At 39.5% G+C, this 24,162-nt stretch overlaps 1 protein-coding gene across 5 annotated transcripts in view; it reads right to left on the bottom strand.

Annotated features, from left to right (window-relative positions):
- Positions 1 to 693: 693 nt before the first annotated feature.
- The window catches only part of LOC110831146 (phosphatidylinositol 3-kinase regulatory subunit gamma), a 34,087-nt gene continuing 10,618 nt past the window's right edge, over positions 694 to 24,162 (bottom strand). For 2 of the 5 annotated variants that reach the window (XM_087343766.1, XM_022066812.2), the window contains 10 exons: positions 17,425 to 17,559; positions 16,810 to 16,984; positions 15,175 to 15,453; positions 12,858 to 12,986; positions 11,271 to 11,478; positions 9,679 to 9,870; positions 8,232 to 8,508; positions 6,213 to 6,637; positions 5,136 to 5,381; positions 694 to 2,774 (listed from right to left, as the gene is read on the bottom strand). In XM_087343766.1, the coding sequence (XP_087199892.1) occupies positions 2,396 to 2,774; positions 5,136 to 5,381; positions 6,213 to 6,637; positions 8,232 to 8,508; positions 9,679 to 9,870; positions 11,271 to 11,478; positions 12,858 to 12,986; positions 15,175 to 15,453; positions 16,810 to 16,984; positions 17,425 to 17,559 (2,445 nt within the window). In that variant the 3' untranslated portion in view covers positions 694 to 2,395. Of the gene's footprint in view, positions 2,775 to 5,135; positions 5,382 to 6,212; positions 6,638 to 8,231; positions 8,509 to 9,678; positions 9,871 to 11,270; positions 11,479 to 12,857; positions 12,987 to 15,174; positions 15,454 to 16,809; positions 16,985 to 17,424; positions 17,560 to 17,930; positions 18,081 to 18,818; positions 19,712 to 19,801; positions 22,452 to 24,162 lie in introns of those variants that run through there. The other 3 variants (XM_087343767.1, XM_022066815.2, XM_022066817.2) reach the window with 3 other exon arrangements.

The raw sequence follows: 24,162 nt of genomic DNA, 5'->3' as shown, positions 1-24,162 counted from the left end.
AACCAAATTTTGGCTTTACTGAATCTTTTTCCTTGCAATGCGATTTGTTCACAGGAAGAGAATGCAAAAGTTCTTTTTGTCTGTCTCTCCTTCTCGCATTGATTTCATTGGTCGTGCCGACTGAACCTGTCAAGTTGTCAAATCATTCCTCGACAATCATAGACACATAACCTCAACCGACAAACGAGAACACCCCATAATTTCCAGGCTCTTATTCCGTAACCTAATAACAGCCCACAAAGATCACTGTTCGCACATAGAAACTTGCAGCAATGATTCTTGCATTATGGGATTTTAAGAGACTTAATATTTGCCATTATGAACTCAAATATATTTAGCACATAAACATCCTCAAAAGCGAAAACCGTCCTCACTACCAACCCGCTGCACATAAACCACTTACGCCAGTCATGCTACACCTCCAAGACTCCAAAGACTAAAATCACGCAAAAAATTTTACCAACTTGTCTTATGGTGTTACATTATGTTGTATTTTTGTTGTGTTGGTTGTGGTAGTGTACTGTTGTGATAAATGCTCACAATGAACATTTACATTCCATTTAATTTTAAATTTCTTCACATTCTATTTTATAATGCAATTCTGATAATGTTTGGTAGTGCTGTGCCATTAATAATATTTAAATTCCATGCACAAATAACATGAATAAACAATAGGAAAACAAGATCAAAACATTCATACTTCCAGTCTTATATTTCTTTAAAAACGCTAGACATACATTGCCAGAAGTAGTCTTCAGAGCAAATGCACAATATGTACAAAAGTTAATACATACACATAGAAGAAAGTCCAGAGAGAAATGTATGCCACTTTTCATAGCATTAGGTACCACAGTGTCTATACCTAACCTCGTTTCTTTCCATAACCAATTAACATTCTTATTTTAAACCACACTGAAATCCAATTATTCCATCATCACCAAACTAAGGCCCCCCATACACACACAGTTTGGCCTCCCGTTCAGCCTGCACAGTTGAAGACTGAAAGGAAAAACTCATGTGTGGTGCGGCCGGCCGGCCAATCGTTTGGACTGCTGGACTGTAGGAAACCCATCAGTTCTGCCTGCAGGACGTAGCACGTGACAGGCGGAACGCACGTGTGTGACGATACCGGCAGGCCAATCACTCAGTTGCTGCTGCTATCTCATGTTCTTCAGCACTGTTTCGCGTTGTGTGTCATTTCTTAAGAATGTGGCATTTTGAAACTTGTACCGTAAATGCAGAATTAAACATCAGCACTGGTCCAGACATCTACCACGGTCCCACCTCTTCCATCGCCAGCAGTTCCTACGGCGGTTCATTCAAACGTAAAAAGAATCTGTCTGCTAATGATCAGATATTGGTGGCAGTGGGCGATTGATTGGCTCAAGTGAAAAATGAGGACAAATTTGACCTCTTTGCAAAAAATGTCGCTGCCAAATTACGAGCATTAGGAAATAATGAACAAAGGATTTATGCAGAGAAATTAATAAATGACGGCACTTTTGAAGCAGAGCTTGGTCCATAACTTACGTTGTTGTTGTTGGTGGGTTTCTTTTTTTTGGGGGGGGGGGGGGGGGGGGCAATACACACGCGATAGCTGCATATGCAAACAGTTCATCAACTGTAGACATGTTTTAACAACTAAACATGACTGCACTGCACTCGGCAACATAGGCTGGAAGACTGTGACTGTGGCATGCAGCCTGCCGGTTTATCTGCGCGTGTATGGGGAAGAAAAGGTAGAGGGCAAACTGTCACAGTTTTGCCTGTAAGGTCGATAGGAAGGCCAAACTGTGTGTGTATGGGGGGCCTAAGGCAGTTTTCTACTCTTGATCACCTCATCACTTTCCAGGGGATTTAACGTTTATCAAGATTGCATCACAGCATAGTCGAGTGTGCATCAAGGCTGTATACTGGAAAGCTGTTGTTACACACCTTAGTTGAAGTCTGGCTCGCAGCCCAGTCACATGGGGGTTTACTTCCCACACAGTAAAGTTATTGACGGTTATGTTTTCACAGCAACATTACTGTTCTGTCCTTATTACTTGACACTCTGTATTTGTCATGAACGTCATTAGTATACATGTAACAATGGTCAAATGCATACAATTTTTATCAATGCAGCAACTAACTTTATAAAATGTTAGTTCAACTAAGCACAGAATTTCATGAATTAAAAACATGTTCTCACTTATGCTTCTTGAATGGCATTTCTTTACGTGGTTAATTTAACTGTACTCCAGATTGGTTTAAATTACTTCTTTAATTTTCATCTCCCTCTTCAGATTATGAAATTAGTAATCAGTGGAATTAATGTTATTGTACAGTAGCAATTCCTTTCAACAACCTCTATCACAGATGACTGTCTAACAATGAGGAAAGAAGAGGAACACCATCATCGTGGATGGGTCAATACATATCCCCTTATGCGACTCACTTTTATTTGATCTTGTTGCCGTGACTCCTGATCAGAATCCTGCTGTGTCATTTGGTCTTGAATTCTCTTCTGTTTTTCAATTTGCTTCTGTATGCCTTTATCATGCTTTGCTTTTTCTTTTGAATTTTCCTTTGGAGGCAGCAAAGGTTGCTTTAGTGAAGTCCCAAACACTGGGTAAGCAAGCGTTGTATTAAGTAAATCATTATATTCTTCCAGTGAATTCTGAGCATAATGAAGCACCAACGACTTCAGTGACTTAAATATGGTGTAAGACTCGACAAATCCAAAACCGTGCACAGTCTGAAAAATGATGCAGTGGTTCACAACACCATTGCAACTGAAATCACACAAAAAATTAATATTAAAAGAGATTTATAATGACTACATTGTTGAAGAATACTACTGGTAGATACATGCAACACACATTTGCCAAGACTTTTGGGTTAAAATACAAGGTTTGTCATATATAAAGATCAAATTCAGGAACACAAAATGCTGCCAATGAGATATACAAGACATAGAGGTAAACATGATAACACTGTCTGCATCTATTGTTACCTATTTGGTGAATTAAGAACCCTGATCTTCAAGCCCTCCCTTCTATTCAAGCAGGAAATAAGGAGCAAGGGTGTACAGTTAATTGTGAATCACTGTAAGACATTCCTTTCCACATACACAACGTGACAGTAAAATTCTTGTAGATTCTTGTCAGTCACTTTCACACACAGTTCACAGATTTATTCCTTTTGAATTACACGTTTCCTACCCATGTGACCATCAAGTTCAAATATATGTTTGAAGACATCGCATTCAGACAATTACTTATTCTCCTGTTGTTGTTTTTTTCTTCTTCAAATAATGCTAAAATTATACGAGGGGCAGTCAAAAAGTTCCCGGAATTGCGGTATAGCACTGTAATGGTAGGACATATGGCAATGTTTACCTAATCACCTTCAAAGTAGGACCCTTGCACGCACGCACGCACGCACACACACACACACTTGCTCCATCGATCCTGCCATTGTTGGAAGCACCGGCGGAAGGCTTCATTTGGAATCTTCCAGAGTTTGGCCTTCGCGTTCGATCTGATGTCCTCCATGGTTGCAGAGTAGGGAACAGCCAGAAGTCACTCAGAGCGAGATCCGGAGAGTATGGTGGTTGGGTGATGACGGGAATGCTTTTATCGGCGAGGAATTGCTGCACAACCAGCAAGGTGTCAAATGCGACGGCGACTTTGAAAGTGATTAGGTAAGTGTTGCCATATGTCCTACCATTACAGTGCTATACCACAATTCCGGGAACTTTTTGACTGCCCTACGTAGGTTAAATCTGGTTAAGATATTGTAAAAATTAGTTAAAACAGTTGTGAAGTTGTCAGTGCAGCTTAGCAAGTCTACGTATGTTTGTATTCTGTAACTTTACTTTGGCCTGGTAGGATTCAGAATAACGCTGATTTTGAAAGGAATATATTTTACTATTATTTATAACGTTTTATAATGTTTCTCATACTGCTTCTTACACTAAATCATAATTCTTACATCACTGATTTTCAATAAAAATTATAAAGTCATCTCTGCAATTACGTATGTTTCGTTAACGCGAATTTGCTCCAATGAGATCGATGAACTGGTAAAAGCTGTTTGCGAAATGCAAATTTTTGCATATGTGAGTTTGCTCTTACGCAATTGAGGCCATGAGGCCTTATCGTGAAATTTTGAAAGAAAGAAGAAATCATGAGTCCACACTACATGCCTTCTTTAAAAAACATGGCGATCCTCAACCACGGACTTCGTCAGAGAACCAACACCGCAGATACAACTGTAAAAATATAGCACAGTTATTGCCAGTAGTGGCACGCATGCTATGACATGCCTCCTACAGCACAGTCTTTTTACCATAGTCACATTATAAGAATTCACTTATAAAGTTTAATTACAATCATAAAATTTGTTTTGAAAAGTGTGAAACAAAAAGTAATTGTACTCATTTGTGAGTAAACAGTGATAAATTTATGGAGAAAGTGAATAAATTTCAGTGTGTAGTGAATGCAGTGACTATGTTTAAGTGCGTTCCCTGTCACAACAGAATGCACAACCTCACATTGCAGATGGAGGAAAATCCTTCAGATATGAGGGATAGCTGCAAATATATTGAATAAGCAGTTGAGGACAGCAGCAAAAGGTGGTCCTACAGCCTGGTGGTTGGGCAAGGCGCTTACAACTCCTTACTATAAAATCAAGCATGTCACAGAATGTTGCACAGGACCTTGGATTAGGGAATTTTGACAAATTTTGTGAGCACAGTAATGAACCTTTGGAGTGTCTAAAAAGTGGGAAATTTCTTTACGAGCAGAGGTAACAAGTTTCTCAAGGAGGGTTCTGCTCCATGCATATGCCGTTTTTGTGTTCACACTTTAGTGACTGGTGGTGGGCTTTTGTGGACATGGTAATGAAACTTCAGGTTCAATATAGAGTGGGGAATTTCTCAACTAACTAAGCATTCCATTATCTTGTCAAGAAAGACTCTGCTTCATTGAGTAGATTAGTTAGTCAGATGCTTCTAGACTCATCTATACCTGCTAATGCCAGCACATAGTCAATATGAAAAGCACTGATATTCATTTAAAGCAGAAACTGAAAGAACAATGGAGAAAGAAGCAATGGCTAATCAGACATTTTTAGACACAGAAATCTCTTACACAATGGACAATGCATACTGCCCAGTTTGGCTTGGACGGACAAGAAACGTTCCATCAGGATGACGGGCCAGCAAGTGTTCTGCATTCAAACGAGTACAGTCCTTCAGAAGCCAAGTCCCCTCATTTTCCTGAGGCAAAGCATTCACCTTTGCATCTGACAGCAAATATTTCAAGGATGCTGCAGAATCATTGGCCATCAAAAACTGCGAAATATATTGCTGTTTCATTCCATGCTGCCTTAGCCACCTGCAAAACAATACAACTTATATAAGATTTGAGGTTTTTACAGCGGTGAGTATGAAGATTTCTGTCTTCTGGGTTGTTGCGCTGTGTAGTCTGGTCGATGTTTACCAACGTTTCAGAGGTCACACTGCCTCCGTGATCAGGGCCCTGAAAATGGGGCCAGGTTAGTGGTCTGGGTGGTTCAGGTGGTGTTAAGGGCCCTGATCACAATCCACTCAACTCCCGATGTCCCACCGGACGCACTTCCCAAGGCCCTCACAAGGGCTGCACTTTGACTCCTCTCTCTTTTTCCTTCTCTCCCTCTCTCTCACACACGCAAACATGCACCTATTGGTCCGCACCCACGCCGGATTTGACACCTGCTCCCATTGGCTAGGGGCAGGCTAATCCACCCACGGTCCGGCTCCTATAAACCTAGCCCGCCCCACCCACCCACATTCATTGCCCTCATGACGGAGGCAGTATGACCTCTGAAACGTTGGTAAACATCGACCAGACTACACAGCGCAACAACCCAGAAGACAGAAATCTTCATACTCACCGCTGTGAAAACCTCAAATCTTACATTGACTGTGCACAACAATTTCCTGCAAAAACTGGTTTCTTGTTACAGGCTGTACTCATTACATTGGACTTTACTCTATGTTGCTTGCTATCCATTACATTTCTTCAAACTTGCTGAAAAATGGACATTTGTTTTACACCAACTTTGGCATGTATAAAGTCATTTTAACAAAGCTTGTCACTATATATGGCATCATTTACTACTATTATGTAAAAATTCAATAGTGACTTTAATGATAATTATTATGAAGTGACCAAATTCTTTCTTACCCCTCATATTTCTCTTTGAGCTTGAAGAGGTGTATTATGTCTGGCTTTAAAGAGACCATCTCTCGCTCTATGGAGTGGCTGAATGCAAACTGCTGCTTCAGCTCATCTTCTGCCAGTCTCTGGCAATCTTTGACACTCTTCAGGTGACACTTTAAAAGGTTAATGGTGTCGCGTGCATTCCATATTTCACTGGCCTGTGTATACTTTTGGAAGTTTTCCAGTAAGAAAATTTGGTCGTCAAACATTCTCACAGTCACCTCAAAGGCCTCCAAGACATGTTGTTTTAAACAAATATCCCGATCTGTGCATGAAAAATCTTCTGAATAACCATCATACATATTTACTTTGGCTGTGAACTCCTTGTGTATATTCATAAGCTTCTCAGCAACCGATACAGGGTCACCTACAATGGCACTCTCAAGTCCCTATTCAAAAGAATTCAGTGTAAAAATTATATTCATCAAAGTTGCTTCAATGAGGAAGAATATATAATGGCCTTACTTCATGGAAATGTTAGGCTCCCTATTTACAATAATAATTAAAGGAATGATAATACACTAATTCTGATCACACAAATAAAACAGCTACATAAATTACATGCTAGTAATATACAATTAGAAATTCAAAGTAGGTAATTTACAAAAATCTGGTATAGAAAAGAGCCAAAATATTTCACTTATACAGATTACACATCAAAGCACAAAGTTCCAGAAACCCTCAAAATCTTCCTACCTTACCCTCGGTGAATACACATGAAAATAAACTCTTGCATAAGTACACTGTTAGAAATTATTTAGAAAGAGAGTTCCTTTTCTGTAATCTTGATTTATTTCTCCTCACATATGCTATATCAACTCTCCCCACCCAGCATCATACCCAATACTGCATGCTGTACCCGCCCCCACAGCCCTCCCTCTCCTACCTACAGGGTTCCCCCCACCCAGTCGGCAGCCAATACCACTTCAGGGTACCTTCCCGAAATCATGAAGTCAATATCTAATTAAATCCAAATTATAATTACCAGCACATGAACAGCCAAACATACAACTGCAGCCTTGTTTGACATTAGTGCAAGAATGACTTGTTTTGAAACAATGAATCTCACAAGTTTGTTTGCCACAATGCTGGCATTTCATGTATGCAAGGAACTTGAAAATTTTGATTTTGGGGTTAGTCCCCAATGGCCTAATGTCCATTCCAAATTTCATCCACATTCTTCCAGCAGTTGTAAAATTCAATCATGCGGACAAACCGAAAAATCAGCCTAGAAAATGTTCTTTCCTCATGCTAGGGTATGAAGAATTCCTAAAAAATGTATGGAGTGAAGTAAATAAATGATGTGTGGATATCGAGAGAAATAATATGGAAGCCAGCATGAGAGAGGTTAGATCAATGGCATTCTACAATGAACTGAAGAGTAACTGGAAGAAGGAATTATGCACCCATGAAGCTAGGAGAGGTATAGATGTTGGAAAATAGGTGTGTGGAGATTAAAGGGTGTTAGGAGAAATATTGATCAAGGGATGTGTCCTATTTGCAGTAAAGAGGAAGAATAGAGTCATATTTTGAGATATGTGGGAAGTAGAAGTTGGAGAGATAAGCTGGTAGACAAAGGATGTACAAGTATTGATCCAGGACCTGGAATTATAAGGCCAGTTGTAAACAGTAATACAAACTGCAGAAAACTGGGTTATATTTAAGCAAATATTAAGAAAAATGAAAGCGTAGTTGAGAAATATGTGTATGAAACAGTTGTAAATAGGCAGGAGGGGGGGGGGGGGGGGGGGGCTAGAAAATATGGGAGAAATAATGATATTTATAATCATGCAGAGAAACACAGACACTTTTAAACCCTTTACAATTCTCCCTTAAAAAATAAGTGTCATGGTTTACACACATTCCAACTGATCCTGTTATTGAACTCTTAAACCTCAGAATTAAAGTTTGGTTAGCAGCTTAGTAGCATATGGATTTAAATTCATATTCCCATATTATGATGACGATGATGATGATTCTTACCTTTTGTTTTCGTGACAATGGGTACAGCAATTTGATATCCAGCATACAGTTGTATTGTGCCAAGGATGTGGTGCGATAATGATGGATCAGCTCTGTGACAGTATCAAATTTAAATGGTTCCGAGAAGCCGTATTTGCCATTTTTCAGAAGGACCTTAATCAATTTGTTAGTGCCCCCTTTACGTACAGTTAGAGTATATTCTCCTTTTCTGTTTGATGCATTTCGCACCAAGAAAGTACCATCTGTTGTATCCATAAACTTTTCATTGACTTCTTCTCTGAAATTTCCAAGACACGTAGCAAAAACAAGTTATTAAAGTGGATGGTATGATGGGAGCATCTATAGGATGTAAAAACACTGCACAAAAGCTAATATTGCCCTCATGTCTGAAAAAATTAAGGTTAAGTGATCAGATCTATTAAAGCTGTGTAATTATGCTACTTCAGGTTGCCATGTTGTTAACACATACAAATTGTTTTGCCACATCGTGCAAAAGTATATAGTAGGCCATGAATGAGCCAAGTCTTTTGTTTCAACACAGTGTTTAATGTTATTACCTAAATATGCATGAAGTAAATAATCACAATTTATTATAACAAATTTCTATACTATTCTCTACTGACTATATTGGGTGTTACCAATCTTTGAAGACCTATGAACATTTCCCTCTTAGCAACTAGTGGGCTGCCAAAAACATAAATTAAGACACTTTACTTAAATCTCATAGCAATTTATTAAAATGCTAGAAAATCAGGTTCATACAAACTAAATTATTTTCTTAACTGGTTCATTTGCTATTTTTACTGATTATTAATTAAAATTACAATAGGCCTAATATTTACCCCAGACAGCAACTATTTCTTCATCACATAGGGTGATAGAATGAAACAAAAATATATGTGGGTCCCATAAAAATGATTGCGGTCCGAGCCGAGTTGTTTTCGCATTTGTGGGGTAAGGGATAACTGGTATGAGACCAGCAGTTGAACCAATTCTATGTCCCACTGATTCAACAGGCTTCTCCCTTAATTACCACTGAAAGTCCTTGTACTTCTTCAGAGAATATATTTTCAACTTTCTTTTATAATTTTAACAATTTCTATCAACATCATCACTTCATATCCCGAAGGTCTATCTACAAGTATGAAATTTTAGACTTTTTACCACTCTAAATAGCTTCGGTGTTCATTTATAAATATCTTACAAGAACAGTAATCAATTTTATAAGAAGTTCTTTAAAACACCAGGTAAATGCTAATGATGCTAACTACAGAACAAAAATAAAATTATCCATGAATTTTGACAGAAAGACAAAATTTAATTCGTAAGTCCAGTGCAGTCAATATTATAACATTAATTTATAACCTCCACTCAGTCATTTTCAGTCCCAAAGTTCACAAATCACAATTTCAGATAAGATGCACTACCATAAAACATATAAACTCACCTTGTTATATCCCCCCAGTACCACTCAGCATTGTGTAAAGATGATGGACATTCACCAACATCCATCTCTGTCTCAAGAATACTACCACTTGTTATTTTAGGTGCGAATGATGGCCTTTCCACACCCCAGTCAACACAGAGCAGCAACATCTCAATGATGCGAAGGTGAGCTTTTGTATGACATACCATTTCACTGTGGATGTAAAACTTTACTTTACATAAACTTAACATTGATGAATTAATACATAACACTAATACAGGTTACAAATGCAGGTAAATTTGGGGCCAGGAAAACTGCCAAGGGCCTTACAGTCTGCACATTCAAACATTACACTCATCCTGGTCAGACTACTGCTATCTTCGACTGTTTGACTTAAAGCTGAAACATTTTAACAGCAACTTTATCTCAAGACAGTCACAAAAGAATATGCAAGTTTTGTTGATATAACAGACTTGCAATATAAACCCAATCAGATTTATTACAGCATGATAGAAACATAACCATGAAGACGGCAGCCTTTGGACTGCTTGTTTACTTACAACCAGTCTCTCCCTAACTTACGCAACCACCAGATAGTGATTAGTATCACAGCCCGCACCCCTGAAATATCGACATGTATGGTACACTTAAACATATATGTGAGGAAGAATACAAATGTACCATTTCACATTCCACCCTTATGGGTGTCTAAAAATTCTGTCTCCATTCTCACTCACATTCTATCACATTTTCATATGCACTTGAGATGAAAAACAAGAGATTCACAATTTTATATTAAAACTATGTTTGTACGACATAAATTAAAGATCTTTTTTGAGAGAATGCAGTTATTACAGAATGTTATAAGCATAATTTCTGAGGAAGACTGCACAATTTTTGGAGTTTCTGACATGCAAGATTCATAATTATATTTGCAAACCTGGAGACTGAGTTCCTATCAGAAGCGTTACATTTCCAATATATGAAATCACTATTTTATCTTGCTATATTACTGTATTCAATTCAAGGGCCCCCTTCAAAGTGAGCTAGAAATTGCATGCACAGAGGTAACTTTCTCTCAGATCAATATTATTCTGATGGATGCTTCATGCCATTATAACAAACGACAGTGTTTCTAAAGTTTCATAATGAACAGATATAAATTCAGGACCTCAATTTGAAGTGAAAGGCTTTTACCAAAATGGAAAAGAGATCCACAGCAAAGCCAAACCAAAGACAGTTTGTGTTGTAAACACATGAATTTATATATATTATAGTAGATGTTGAGCATTTTGATGCTTATTATATACAATGTATGACATGTAGGAAAATGTCTGCACTGACATGGACATCTTGGTAAGATTTTTGTATGATCCATCCTATTTAAATAACTCAAGAAGTAAAATATGTATGGGCCGGTGCTGGCAAGTCTGTAACACGGCTACGCTAGTAACATAGCTGTGAACGATGTTAGGTTGACCTGTGAGAATGGTAATATTTTGCTCCAGTCTGACCTTATGAATTTAATAACCCCCTAATATTATATTCTTCAAATATACCAAGAGAATCAAGGGCCATGTGTGATTTGAAAAGCAAAATAATTTTCAACTTACACTGCTTTATCCCATGGCGGTCTAAGGAAGGCATGACACAGAAAATCAATTATGTGGGTGGGTGGCTCCGTCATCCCACGAGCGTACTGCAACTGACAAATCTGACAGAAGTGCACCATCACAAAGTGCAAGGTAGACTTGTGATGTTCCGGTAGGTCTTGCACTAGACGGCTGACACGTGAAGCACACTGCTCATCATTGGTGATGCCTACAATCACAGGACAATTATGAGCCAGACAAAAGGATAAAAAATGGGAGCAATCAATACACGTAAGATTTGAGGTTCTCACAGTGGTGAGTATGAAGATTTCTGTCTTCTGAGTTGATGCACTGTGTAGTCTGGTCGATGTTTACCAACGTTTCTGAGGTCATACTGCCTCTGTCATCAGGGCGATGAATATGCCAATCGGGTGGGTGGGGCTAGGTTTATAGGATCCGGACCACGAGGATTAATTTGTACACAGAATGATTATCCAGAGAATTCAAATTCGGCATCTCCGTTTCTCTACACAATTCCTTACAAGTTACACACATATTTTATCCACTGCATAAGCTTCATAGATCATGCTATAAAGAAGTTATTTGAAGCCTCTGCATAAAATGACTGATACGCTGTTGCATCTGCTCACCATGTTCAAACTTCTGGCTGCTTCAGGGATTGATAACTCTAGTAACAAAGTCTAGACTGCAGGAGCATCCATTATTTGCAATTTTTGCTGTATCTAAGCTGGGCTGTATTATCATCCTGATAAAGCATTTCTTTCATTAAAAAAACAGTATCTTCTTTTTCTTCTTCTTGTAAATGTATTCTCAGACGTGCTCCTTTAGTGCGTAAGTGTAAGATGTGGCAGTCACTTTCTACTACAAAAAAGTAAAGCCATTCCACAACATGCTACATGATGATCTATAGCAATTAGCTCATTATCCGGACACCATCCACAGTCCTCGTTGTCTTTTGCGCCAACAAGAATTCCAGAAGAATTGTGTTCTTCTGACTGGTTCCCACATGACTGTCTCATGTTTTGGCTTGTCTATTTGACTGACAATTGATTTCATTCAACTGACCCTAAGCTACCTGCATGTAACATTCGCTCACTGGCCCTCAGAGCCCGAACGCCACGCCTTGAGCTGACTGACTGTGAGTGTCCCACTGCATTCAAACATCAAACACGCATGCACTAGATATGAAATGCAGTGGTAGTTATCTTATGAGTTTTACATACAGAGAAAAAGACAGTACACTGAATTAAAGTCTGCCCATTCAAATAACACAGGCAAAATCAGTTCATGTGCAAAGACTAAAATATGTTTTCATAGTAGCCTGCCACAGCGTTATTTCACAGCTTTCATACATCTGGTCGCAATACCTCCTTTTACTGATATCAGAGCAACATTAATGAGTGCTTTTACTCATCCACAGGCGCTTCTGTTCACTCGACAGTTCAATCGGTGGAAAACGCTTATGGCCGTAAATGTAGTTTATGTTATAAAGAATCATCATCATCATCTCATCACAAAATGTGCCTGCAAAAGTACGTCTGGAAATTAATATTATAAATAATATAAGGTCTAGTGAAAGAATCTTACCAGACACATCAATGAATTTGTTGTACCACTGGATAGGGATGACTGTATCTGGAAGCTCAAGAAGAAACCTCTTCAGAACACTTGCAATAGTAGAAAAACCATATCCAGACAAATCCACACTCATCGCATCTGGAAGTAAGCAAACGAGTATTTACAACCTTTAACTCCGGTGTAGATACAAACATCCAGTGACTATTATACAAGTAATATGCTATTTCATCTTGTTTGGCTGCTGCATATCTCTTTTCTTCATGAATGTCTGTACACTCCATGTTATTCCACTACAGTACAGCAGAGATAGAGTCGATTGGAACTCTCAAGAAAAGTAACAGGAGAGGAATGACAATACGTATCTCAATGTCGGGTATCCGAAATATCGACGATGCGGGCAAAATTACATTTAATTACATTCCTGTTTAATTCATCAAGGCAAAACAGCCTACATTGTGTACGTATATGATAACCCTTGAAAACAACAAATCAAGTTTCAGTATGTGACAGCACATATAGTACATGCACGTTAGTTAATTTGTAATAATTTTCCATTATGTTCTAATTACATGACAAAATTTATGGTGTGATTTGGGATCTCACGGTGCTAAAGATATCAACGGTGGTCTTCTAGGTTTTTATACCATGTGGACTTGCAGTTGGGTAACAATATTTCACAGGAACATACCGTCTCCATGCACAGTGCTGAAGTGGTACCCATCACCAAGTCCAAATTGGATCAAAACCCGGAAGACCGCTGACAAACATGGTGTGTCACAAATTACTTCCATGCATACACAAAATTCTTGGGGATCATCAGTGCAGGTCAACCACTGATCAGATTTTCTGCATTCATCAGATCGTTGAGAAAAAATTTTGAGACAGTACATCAGCTATTCAGGGACTTCAAGAAAGCCTGTGATACGCTTACGAGGGAAGTATTGTCCAATATTCTTATTGAGTTTGGTACACCCATGAAAATAGTTTGGCTATTAAAATGTGTTTAAATAGAAATTATAATAAAGTCTGTATAGGTAACAACTTGCCGACATGTTTCCTATTCAAAACGCTCTATAAAACAAGATGCTTTATAGCCATTGCTTTTTAAATTTACTTTAGAATATGCCATTAGGAAGGTCCAAGAAATCGAGGTGGGACTGAAATTGAATGGGACAGATCACCATCCGATCTACGCTCACAACGTAAATCTATTTGGGGACAACATAAATACCATAAAGGAAAACAAAGCAGCTCTAACTGACACTAGCAAGGACGGTGATCTAGAAGAAAACACATAGAAAACCAAGTGCATGTCGATGTCTCACCACCAGAATCCAGGACAAATCATAACATAAAGACAGCTAATGGATCCTTTGAAAATGTGGCAAAGTTCAGATATTCGGGAGTGACAGTAAGAAATCCAAATTTGATTCGTGAGGAAATCATGAGAAGATTAAATATGGGTAACGCTTGTTACCATTCAGTTCAGAACCATCTGTCTGTTCATCTGCCGTCTAAAAATGTAGACATTAAAATACGCAAATTATAATTTTGCCTGTAGTTTTGTATGGGTGTCAAACTTGGCCTCTGACATTAAGGGGGAACATAGTCTGAGAGTGTTTGAGAATGGGGTGCTGAGGAGAATAGTTGGACCTAAGAGGGATGAATTACTAGGAGGCTGGAGAAAGTTGCTTAATGAGGAGCTTTATAAGTTCCACTCCTCACCAGATATAATTAGACAGATCAAATCAAGGAGGATGAGACTGCGACCTTCATGGGAGAAAAGAGGAATGCTATGGGGTTTGGGTGGCAACCCAGAAGAGACCATTGGGAAGACTTAGACATAAGTAGGAGGATAATATTAAAATTGATCTTAAAAAGAAATAGGAAGGCGTTTTCAGACTCACTGCCCTGAAAACCTCAAATCCTACTTACTAACGATAAACAGGCCTGGGATTTGGAAGTCTACATTTAAAGCAACGGTCAGTTAATGCAAGCAGCGGCTTAAGGAAAAGCATGAATCACTCACACACCATCAGTCAATAACAGAAACTTTGTAGGAGTGATCGCAGAAGGAAACTGGTTGATCAGAATATTGGACTAGTAAAAGAAGGAGAGAAGACTGGACCTGGTAAAGAATGTTATTACCAGAATATGTAGCAGGGTAAGTAAGGAGAAATAAATGACAGTGATAAGAAGTTTGAGACAGAAGAACCTGAAAACTCCTCCAATAACAAATTCGTCTTGCTTCCAGGCCCAACGTTACAGATATGAGAAGTACACAAAACAAATATTTATAGCATAGATCACGTAATGAATGCTCGACCTCCTTGTAATTTAGTCCTCAAGTCTTCGATCTGGTCGAGTCGAGGAGATGCGTGGTACAGCTGATACAAGTCAAGTGTGCGGTCGCTTCTAGCTCGAGACTCGAGTTCACGAACGCATCTTATCACGAGTTGTGGAGCTTGATCATCACACGAGTTAAATAGATAACAAAGACCAACACCAAAAAGTATTTTCAACCGATGGTATGGAGAATGGTCCACACTCGGTAATGAACTTTGAGATAGCAGCGCTGAACTCAAGTGTGCTCCCTGACCACATTCTGGAATAGAAAACATTGTTATTTAACAGAAATAAACCTACTTAAGTAATGAACATACACTGCGGGATAATATGAGAAGGCAACCAAAAGAACTGAAACTCTTTACATTTAAAATACAACACTGGTCAAGATATCTTTATAGAAAAACGAAAAATGCTTTAATTTGTCCGTATGTTTAAAATATGGCCACATCCTGTCTCACTGGCTCTCTATCCGAGCTCGGTAGAAACTGACAATATTAAAACAGGCTGAGGTAAGTACGTAAGTTAATTGCATACTTTTATAAATGATTAATGCTGCATAACTGAATAGCGTATTCTTGAAAATGAGGGAGGAGTGACCAACAGTACCTCATTTACAAAAGTTTGCCTTATTTGGGCCTCAGTATGTTACGACTGTAGTCTACTTACGAAAAAATCTGTCAATACTTCAGGCTTCACCTGCTTGCATAGCTCCAACTGGTAAGAAAGTGGCTGTAGGGTCAATATTCTTATATCGAATGGTACATGTAACAATGATGACATAAATTGGGCTAAAAGGACATTATTTTGAGTCAAAAGTTTTACATCGAAAGAGGACAAAATCTCAACCCTTATGAATTGGTATGAGAAACCGAATTCCATTATCCTCTTGTCTTTGTGTTGCCCACCGAACTTTTAGAGCATTTGCACGTCATAAGGATGGGTCATTCTTGAGGGACATGTCCTGCAGGATTAGCTACCACTTCTTTTGGACGACATTTGTCTCCATGCCAGATTAAATGTGTGGCTGCAACATGACACGGCTCCACCTCATTCAGTCTACAAGTCACACAGCGCTTGAATCACTAATCTGAATGTGGCTGGAACAGTGACCCTCCATTTGCCAGAAAGTGTAGACATGAGACAAACTGTTATGGCATATCATGGATCGCGCCGCTCTCACATGGGAAGCAACGCGTCTAAATCGAGCTCGCCTACGCACAGACGATGAAGAAAGTAATTTTAAACAGCAAGCAAATTCAGTTGTTTTCGTTCCTTGGCTCTACAACTCAGCCGTCACTGAATTTAAGCAACTTGAGTGCATGCATTATGTCACACCCTGTGTTAAACATGAGTAGAACACAAACCCACGAAGCTGACTGAATTTTTAAATTAAGATAATTTCATTTAACTATAACATTCTTTGAGATTCCTCCTTTCCATCCAACATTACTATGTTAACGGTTGATTTGGAGCCAATGAAGATTGGCTGTTTCATTAGACACCTTGAATACGCACACGCGCGCGTGCATACACATACACAAAAATAATAATATTTTACTGAACTTACAAATTTGAACAAAGAACAAAATTTGTAATCACTGCTTATACATACTCCGCTGATGCGGTATTTCTCTCAGAAACTTGTTACATCTGTCACACCTCTTCAGCATGGCAAAGGCGTGTTCACGAACAGCGCTGGCGCCACTTACATATCCACGAGAATGAACCAACTCATCCAAGCAAACCAACAATGCTTTTTGATGGAACTCTTCGGTGATACCCATTTTCTGCAATACAAGTGGAAGGCTGAAAGACCTTATTACAAATTAATAGGAATTTGGAGGCATTAAATTGGCCCTGTTCAATAGTTCCTTTGGTCACCAGGCCGCCTCGTCATTTTCTACACCCACCATTTTGTTATCACCACTCGTGGGACAATTAAAATTACAATCTTCAGGTCATGATAACCTCAAAACCTACTGTACGATTGATTAACAATCTTGAATACATAATCAATTCAATAGGTTTTAACTATTACTTGCCAGTCTTGAAATCTTTCATCCACATTTGTTATTGTTAGCATTAAATAAATTACCATATTTTAAATTTTGAATTATAAAACTTACTGAGTATCATACTCCATTAAACATATTTCCCCTTTGCAAGTTCAGGAATCACGGCAAGTACTGCCACTGTCACCCTCAACATTTTTTGATAAGAAACTTACTGTCAGTTTCTGACTATTCAGCTGCAGCAAGTCACAGCCTCTCATTCCACGTGCCTTGAAAATATCCGCGTAGCGATTAAGGTTCACAGAGTTCATCCACTCCGTCACATTAAGTGTCGTCCATTCAGGAATAGGCTGCAAAGAACAAAAGCATGAACGTAGCTAATTACTTCATTTACAAATTTTTATACACAACAGTAATATAATATGGTTGTTAAATGAAAAGGCTGTGAACTTGACTCGACTGACGCAGATGAAGTTCCAACGTCCAGCTTTTGTGATTACAGTGATAAACTTCCGGATTCCATAAAATAAATTACATATATTTTAGTAGGTGAGCAACTATCAACTGCTCAAAGAAAAATTTGTGCTGTGGAATTTCTTGAAATCAATTGACATTTTCAATTCACAACACATCAAAGACTAGCTTATTCAAGCGCCCATTTATACATTAAGTTTCAGTATGTTTGGTGAGGCAGAAGACACTTAGTTCTATTGTGACTTACATCTTTAGTTCTCACATTTTAAGAACCTAATGCAGGATCTTATTGTTCCATCTGCTTCAATATTCCTTTATTCCAAATAAATCAGCGACAAGTATGCCAAAATATTCGGTACCGTAGCGGACATTTAAAAGGAATTTTCGGAACACTCTTTAGTAGTATAGACGTACCTTGATTCTATGTAGCAAACTGGTTTACTTAGGTCATTAAACTCCCCCCCCCCTCAAAAAAGTTTCTCCACGCTTTCAGTTTTATGTTTACATCACGTGATCAAGGTCAATATTGGCGACAGTACAAGAACAGTTCAAGTTGAACTTTGATTTGTATATACCTTGTGTATTTTCGAGGTATTACTTAAGCCTATATTCACTTAAACCCTTACGTACTGTATATATAATCTTAATAAAATCGTCTTTTTATTTCATTAATAACAGCCACCGTGTAAGCTTCACATTATACACAGGAACTATTTTACACAGCCGCATTACTACGCCTGCAGTGCTGCCGCCAAAACAACATGCATTCAATGCTGTTACATTTAAGACAAATTAACGGAATAACACCATTTTCCTTTTCCAATTGTGATTACTTACAGGATTCACATAACATACTCGAGTTTCTTGGTTGAAAGACAATTTATAACGACATAACATAAATGTGTCTGGTATGACATTGTTAAATTCAAACGCGGTAGCATTTAGAAACGCCATACGCGAGATCTCGTTGAAGAAGCCTAGGGAGTGTGCAATAGGTCCCCACATAATGTAGACACGATATAAGAGGAATGCGCAGCCCACACATGTCAGGATAAACAAAAATTGAAAAGCGTAGAACGCTTGTAGACACAGACCACTGGAGGTACGTAACTAAGAGGGCGGAAGTTACACTTACGTGTTCAAAGTTTCCACCATGCATTCGCCGACATGCAATCGCACGTCGCACGTGGATAACATCCTTGCACACGACGTAACACGTCTGCATCAATGGTCGGCACAGCAGCACAAAACTTTGCTCTTAAGTAAGTGCTCCATGTCACTTGGTGGATGTCTGTAAACAATTTCTGGTCTCCCCAAAGGAAGGCGTCCAGAGGGTCTGGTTCGACGATCTTTATGGCCATGACACAGGGTCGCCACCTGTCAGGAAAGCATGTGTTCAGTTGCTGTTGAGTCTGTGCACTAAAATGCACCAGCACCCCATCATGTCACGTCAAACCGTCAGTGACACACCTTCAATCAGCACCATTAGTACATCCTGCAGGGATGCAGGTATTCATCCTGGAGGACCGAATGGGCAGCGAGATGCTCGACACCCAACACTAAGGAAATCCCCCATGTACCACGACATGGATTCTGTACAACCCACATCCAATGTTGGTGTTGGTGAGACGTTGCCATTCTCCCTCGTCCTCTCGTCCAGCCTGACAAACACATTCCTGTCTGGAGACCTGGCGTGGTTACCACAAGCACCATCGAGCAAACACATGTCACAGCAATCGTGCAACGCGAAGTCCATTTTACTACCCCTTCTTGCCGATGGTTTCACTGCCACGAGGCGACTGCACAGAACAGCAGCGCATGGAGCGTTGGTCTCTGTCGGCCGTGGTACAGCAGTTCCTGTGCTTACGTCATGTCCTGTGAGCGCGATTAATGTACCTGGCCCATCTGACGGTTATCGTCCTGCAGAATCCTTTCTGCACATTTTCGTTGTTCCGAGGTTTTCTACCCTTTTTTGAACACCATGAGGGCATAAGTAGTGCCACATAAATTTTTGGGTTTTGGATGATCCTAGAAAGTAATAAACTAAATGATAGCAGATTTTCACCACCCCAAGACAAATCGATTGGAAGCGAGTGCAGAAACCTCATAATTACGTACTCGTGCACCCGAATCACCTGTCAATATTCCATATTTCTGTAAATGTCATTAGAAAAATAAATCTGTTCTACAAAAATACTATCATTTTTATATTTCAAAATATAAAACACCTCCTGCGCGGAATTCTCTCAGGGGTTTTTAAAGAGGGGTGTCGCACGGATTTAGGAAGTAAACAAGCGTGTATTTATTTTTTTAAGACTAACTCTTTCCTTTAATTTACTAAGACAGAAGGATGATGCAGCGAATATATGCGGATTGAGGCAGTCTTGGTCTATTTGAAGGGGGCCTACTATCTTCGAGGGACGGAAGAGAAATCACGTCCCACCTCGCAAAACAGTCGAACCTGCGACCACTACTGGAATGTGTAGTATAGGCTTGTACCTTCTGAAGACCGTCAGGAGTGCCAATCTGCTGAGAACTGAGGAAAACAAGCGTGTCAACATATTTAATGACGCTTTATCAATCGCGCTATTAATTATTATCAATCGTAAAAAATTGCCCGTCTTTTTCACTAAATCTGTTCGTACATATAGCCATAAAGTTTATATTTTCCACAGAGCCCAAAATTCTTACACAGCATTACCATGGCAACGGTTATAACACACGGTGACTTAAAAAAATATCACCAACCAACACTTATCTAATATGTACAAGGATTCTGCGTAATTATGTGCGATGAAATGGAAATGCCACGGAAGTGTTCGTGACCTGCGTCATTCCAAAAATCTAGAACACCTTTCCAGGCAGGGATTCAAACTACGAATCCCTTGAATACGAAGAAATGCAGCACGTGTCAACTGGAAGATATTTCGAAAGGCATTACGGACCTTGTAAAGTTACTCAAGAAATCAAAGCATAAAGGGCCTGGTCTGGTCTGTTCTGCTCTGCCAGCGCATACGTTTATTGTTTCTTCAATGACAAACTCGACGACGACTGAACACATCCGCATGAGACCTTTTATCTGTCAGACACTGAAAATGGCACCTTCACAGATATAATGGGCGACAATATCAACCGGATACTACACCTAATAATCCATCACCACTGCTAGTGAGATGCGTAGGTGATGGTTAATTCGAAAACCATGCCAGCTGTCATGATTGTCCCTGTTACTCCCTCCCCACGTCAAGGCCGCTACAGCCCCAATCTTCCACATAACCACTCCGGCATCACACCACGCTTCCCGAACTTGAAATGGGTGCATTACGCTGTTGAGTACATCCCCCATTTGGTCAATTTTACCTGAAATTCTGCCGAGGATTTATTCTGTATCATCATCAGTCTCCTCCAATATATGATGCAAAATCATAAGTTCCTCATCCAGCAAATTATATAACTAGAAACATACATGAATTATTTCGAACAGGTGAATGGGAAAATGTCAAGATGGTGATTGTGGTCAGTATTCTGAGGCCGGAGATCAACACAACCCATATTCATAAACGCTTAATGGTTCTACTCATTCCTTGAGGACATTGTTGCTATAATCCCCCATTCCTCGTTTCACAAACAAAAACGAATATCCTAACGCGATAGTCCCTGTAAAAATTGTGGCTACAATTGCTTCAAAAAACAAAACGAGACTCATTACTGGCATCACTACACTCAAACTTATCGTCACACTAAATGAACATGGAAAATACTACTCTGCATATTCCCTTTCATCATTGCATTACGTGTAACACTCAATGTCATAAACTGCACTGGGAGTCGCCCAGCAACAAGGCATAAAGCGGTCGGCCGCAGTCCAAGAGCCACGCCGATTGGGTGTCTGTCACCCAATGGAAGAGCACTGCACGATGGCGGAACACAGGTTTGTGGCTACGTTGCCACATGCACGAATCCTTTGACCTCAAAGTAGAACACAACCTTGCCTTAGCATTCGAAATTCGTCAGTCCCCTGCGATTGCCATATGAGGGACCAATACCAACTACTTTTTGTACTGAATACATTCTGAATTGACGTCTTTTCGAAAAGGCACAGAACACTTTCTTGCCTTTTTCTGACATTGTTATTTTTCAATGTTAGCATACCAGAAAGGATTTATTTTAATAGTGGGGTCTCTTGTAAACAGCAACTTAAAATTCAAATGAAAACATCTTTCGCGTAAAGACGTCATGCAGATGAAATTAACCGAAATAAATTAAGAAGCAAAGAGCGAGAGGAGAGAGATACGAGCCCTCAGAAAATCTCCGTACTCTTTGCAAAGACGGTCATGAAAATTATAACACGCGACGCCAGATTTATTTGAAAGAATCAAATATATTTGTCATTGTCTGGCTGCGCGGAACAGGAGACCGGATTTTAATTTCCGGTAGGAGCAGAGATTCCTTCTTCGCCTTCATGTCCTGACCGGCTATTGGACCCATTTAAGGCTCGGTACTAGTAGTTCTTTCTTCAGGGGTAAAGCGGCCGGAGCGCGAACCTGGGCTAACCGCCAAGGTCGAGCCTTTGTGAAGTCGTTTTTGCTGTGTGACAACTGCGCATCGGGACGAGTTTACGTGTACCTTTTGAGTTGGCGACCGCAACGCAGGAAGACTGGTCGCGTGTCCCACAGACAAAATTCACCTAAAGGCCAGGGACACCGAATTTCAGGCCTCCTAAATAAGAACCAGGACCGTGCAAAGTTATCCTGGGGCCTGGGGGCAAAGCTCCATTCGGGGCCCCCTCCAAATTTTTGTTGTTATTTTGCTAATGCTATTATTATTACTTACGGAAATTAAAATTAAATCGTCTGTACTTCTAAATTCATATTTTGATTTCTTGCAAGAAAACAGGAAGTTCACAACAAATATGAGTACGTCATTATTAGACTTGGGATACAAATTAATAAAATTTGAATATGTCGCGCGAACATTTACCAAATATTGTGAATTAACTGATCAGAAATAACAATAACAAAACAATATTACAGCAATTATTCTTTCACACAACAATTTTAAAATTTCTTTTTCTTTGTTTAACAAATTTAAATCTAAATCTAATATTTTGTGCAGTTTCTGCCACTGACAATAACAGTTTATTAAACTAATTTGCCACGTGACTGGATCACCACCAATTATTCTTTCATCACGATCATCATCGAACATGAAATCCTCGCCCTCGGAAACGGCGGATGCAAATTCCTCGAGTAAACTTTTAGCATCTGCTTTCTGCCCGTCTTTTGTTTTAAGCCTGTCCTTTTCCCCCTCTTTCACCCGCTTCTTTTCAAAGCTTCCTCTTGGTTGTTCCCGAAACGTCTGTTCTTTTTTGAAACATGCTGGTCGTACCCCTAAATCCGAATAGAACTATTATTAATAAGCTTAAAACTGGGGATAAAAGTAATTACTCGCAGGCACAAAATATTTCAATTTAATGATCTCTAACAGATAATCTGCAATTACGTAAATAACTAAAAATTGGTCACTGTGTCTTGTTGTTAACAAAATATAATTAATAAACCCAGAAATTCGGGTGAGAAGGTTCTCGATTGTAGCAATGGCAATAACAAACTCAGCCCGAGTCAAGTGTCGGGGCAAACTGATCGCATTGCCCATTGCATTTTGGAAAGCGAAGGCGCCAGAAACACGGAAGCAACTGACATTCCTCCTAAACAAATTCACTCGTCACCTCAAAACACTTCACTTACAATAGTTTCATAAAAAAAAAAATTTCAATGCTAGTACATTAATGGCCCTCAAATTCCTAGACCCCAGAGGCAACGCCCCCGGCGCACGGCCTTGCATTAGGACCCACGGGATCCATATTCATCCTCCTTATCTTCCGGTGCTAACTTTTCCAATGAGCCTGATAAGACGTCGTCCATCTTTTCGCGTATTTTGAACTTCAGTCGCATTGCAACCACAAAGCAAACCTCACACTGTCAGTGGAAATCAAGAAAAACCAAAAGAGGCTTCGTTTACTATTTCGCTCGATTCTAAAAGATTTCAACATTTAAAGCAGTCTAAAAACTCCTTCGCTCTCTTGCTAAAGGAAAAAGAGACGTAGGAGGCCAGGAATGAGAAAAGTTGAACCTCCTGACTTTCTGGTCCAGTTTATTTCGCCACAAGCGTAAAGTATAAACTATATTTTTTCAAACAGGATCCGAAATGTTAGGGACATGTGACAACGCCGGATTGCTTCGGAGCAAAGCAGAGAGAGAGAGAGAGAGAGACGCTCTTCCCCCACCAAGCCCAGAACAGCTTTGGCCTTCCACCTAGGGGGCAGAGCGGCCGAAAATTGAAGACGCAGTCTTCCTGCAACACTTCACAGAGTCACAAGAAATCAAATGAAAACCTCGTTGCATTAATAGGTGCAATCTGTCCACGTGACTGGCATGACTCAGGGGTGATCAAAGAATGCCGTATGATCGCGGAAATGC

Source organism: Zootermopsis nevadensis, unplaced genomic scaffold (genome assembly GCF_977971745.1).
Source record: "Zootermopsis nevadensis isolate Lab colony 2312 unplaced genomic scaffold, Znev_1.0 Znev_ptg000006l, whole genome shotgun sequence".
Classification (NCBI taxonomy): domain Eukaryota; kingdom Metazoa; phylum Arthropoda; class Insecta; order Blattodea; family Termopsidae; genus Zootermopsis; species Zootermopsis nevadensis.
The sequence above is the reverse complement of the archived record's forward strand: the minus strand, read 5'-3'. Positions and strand labels throughout refer to the sequence as shown.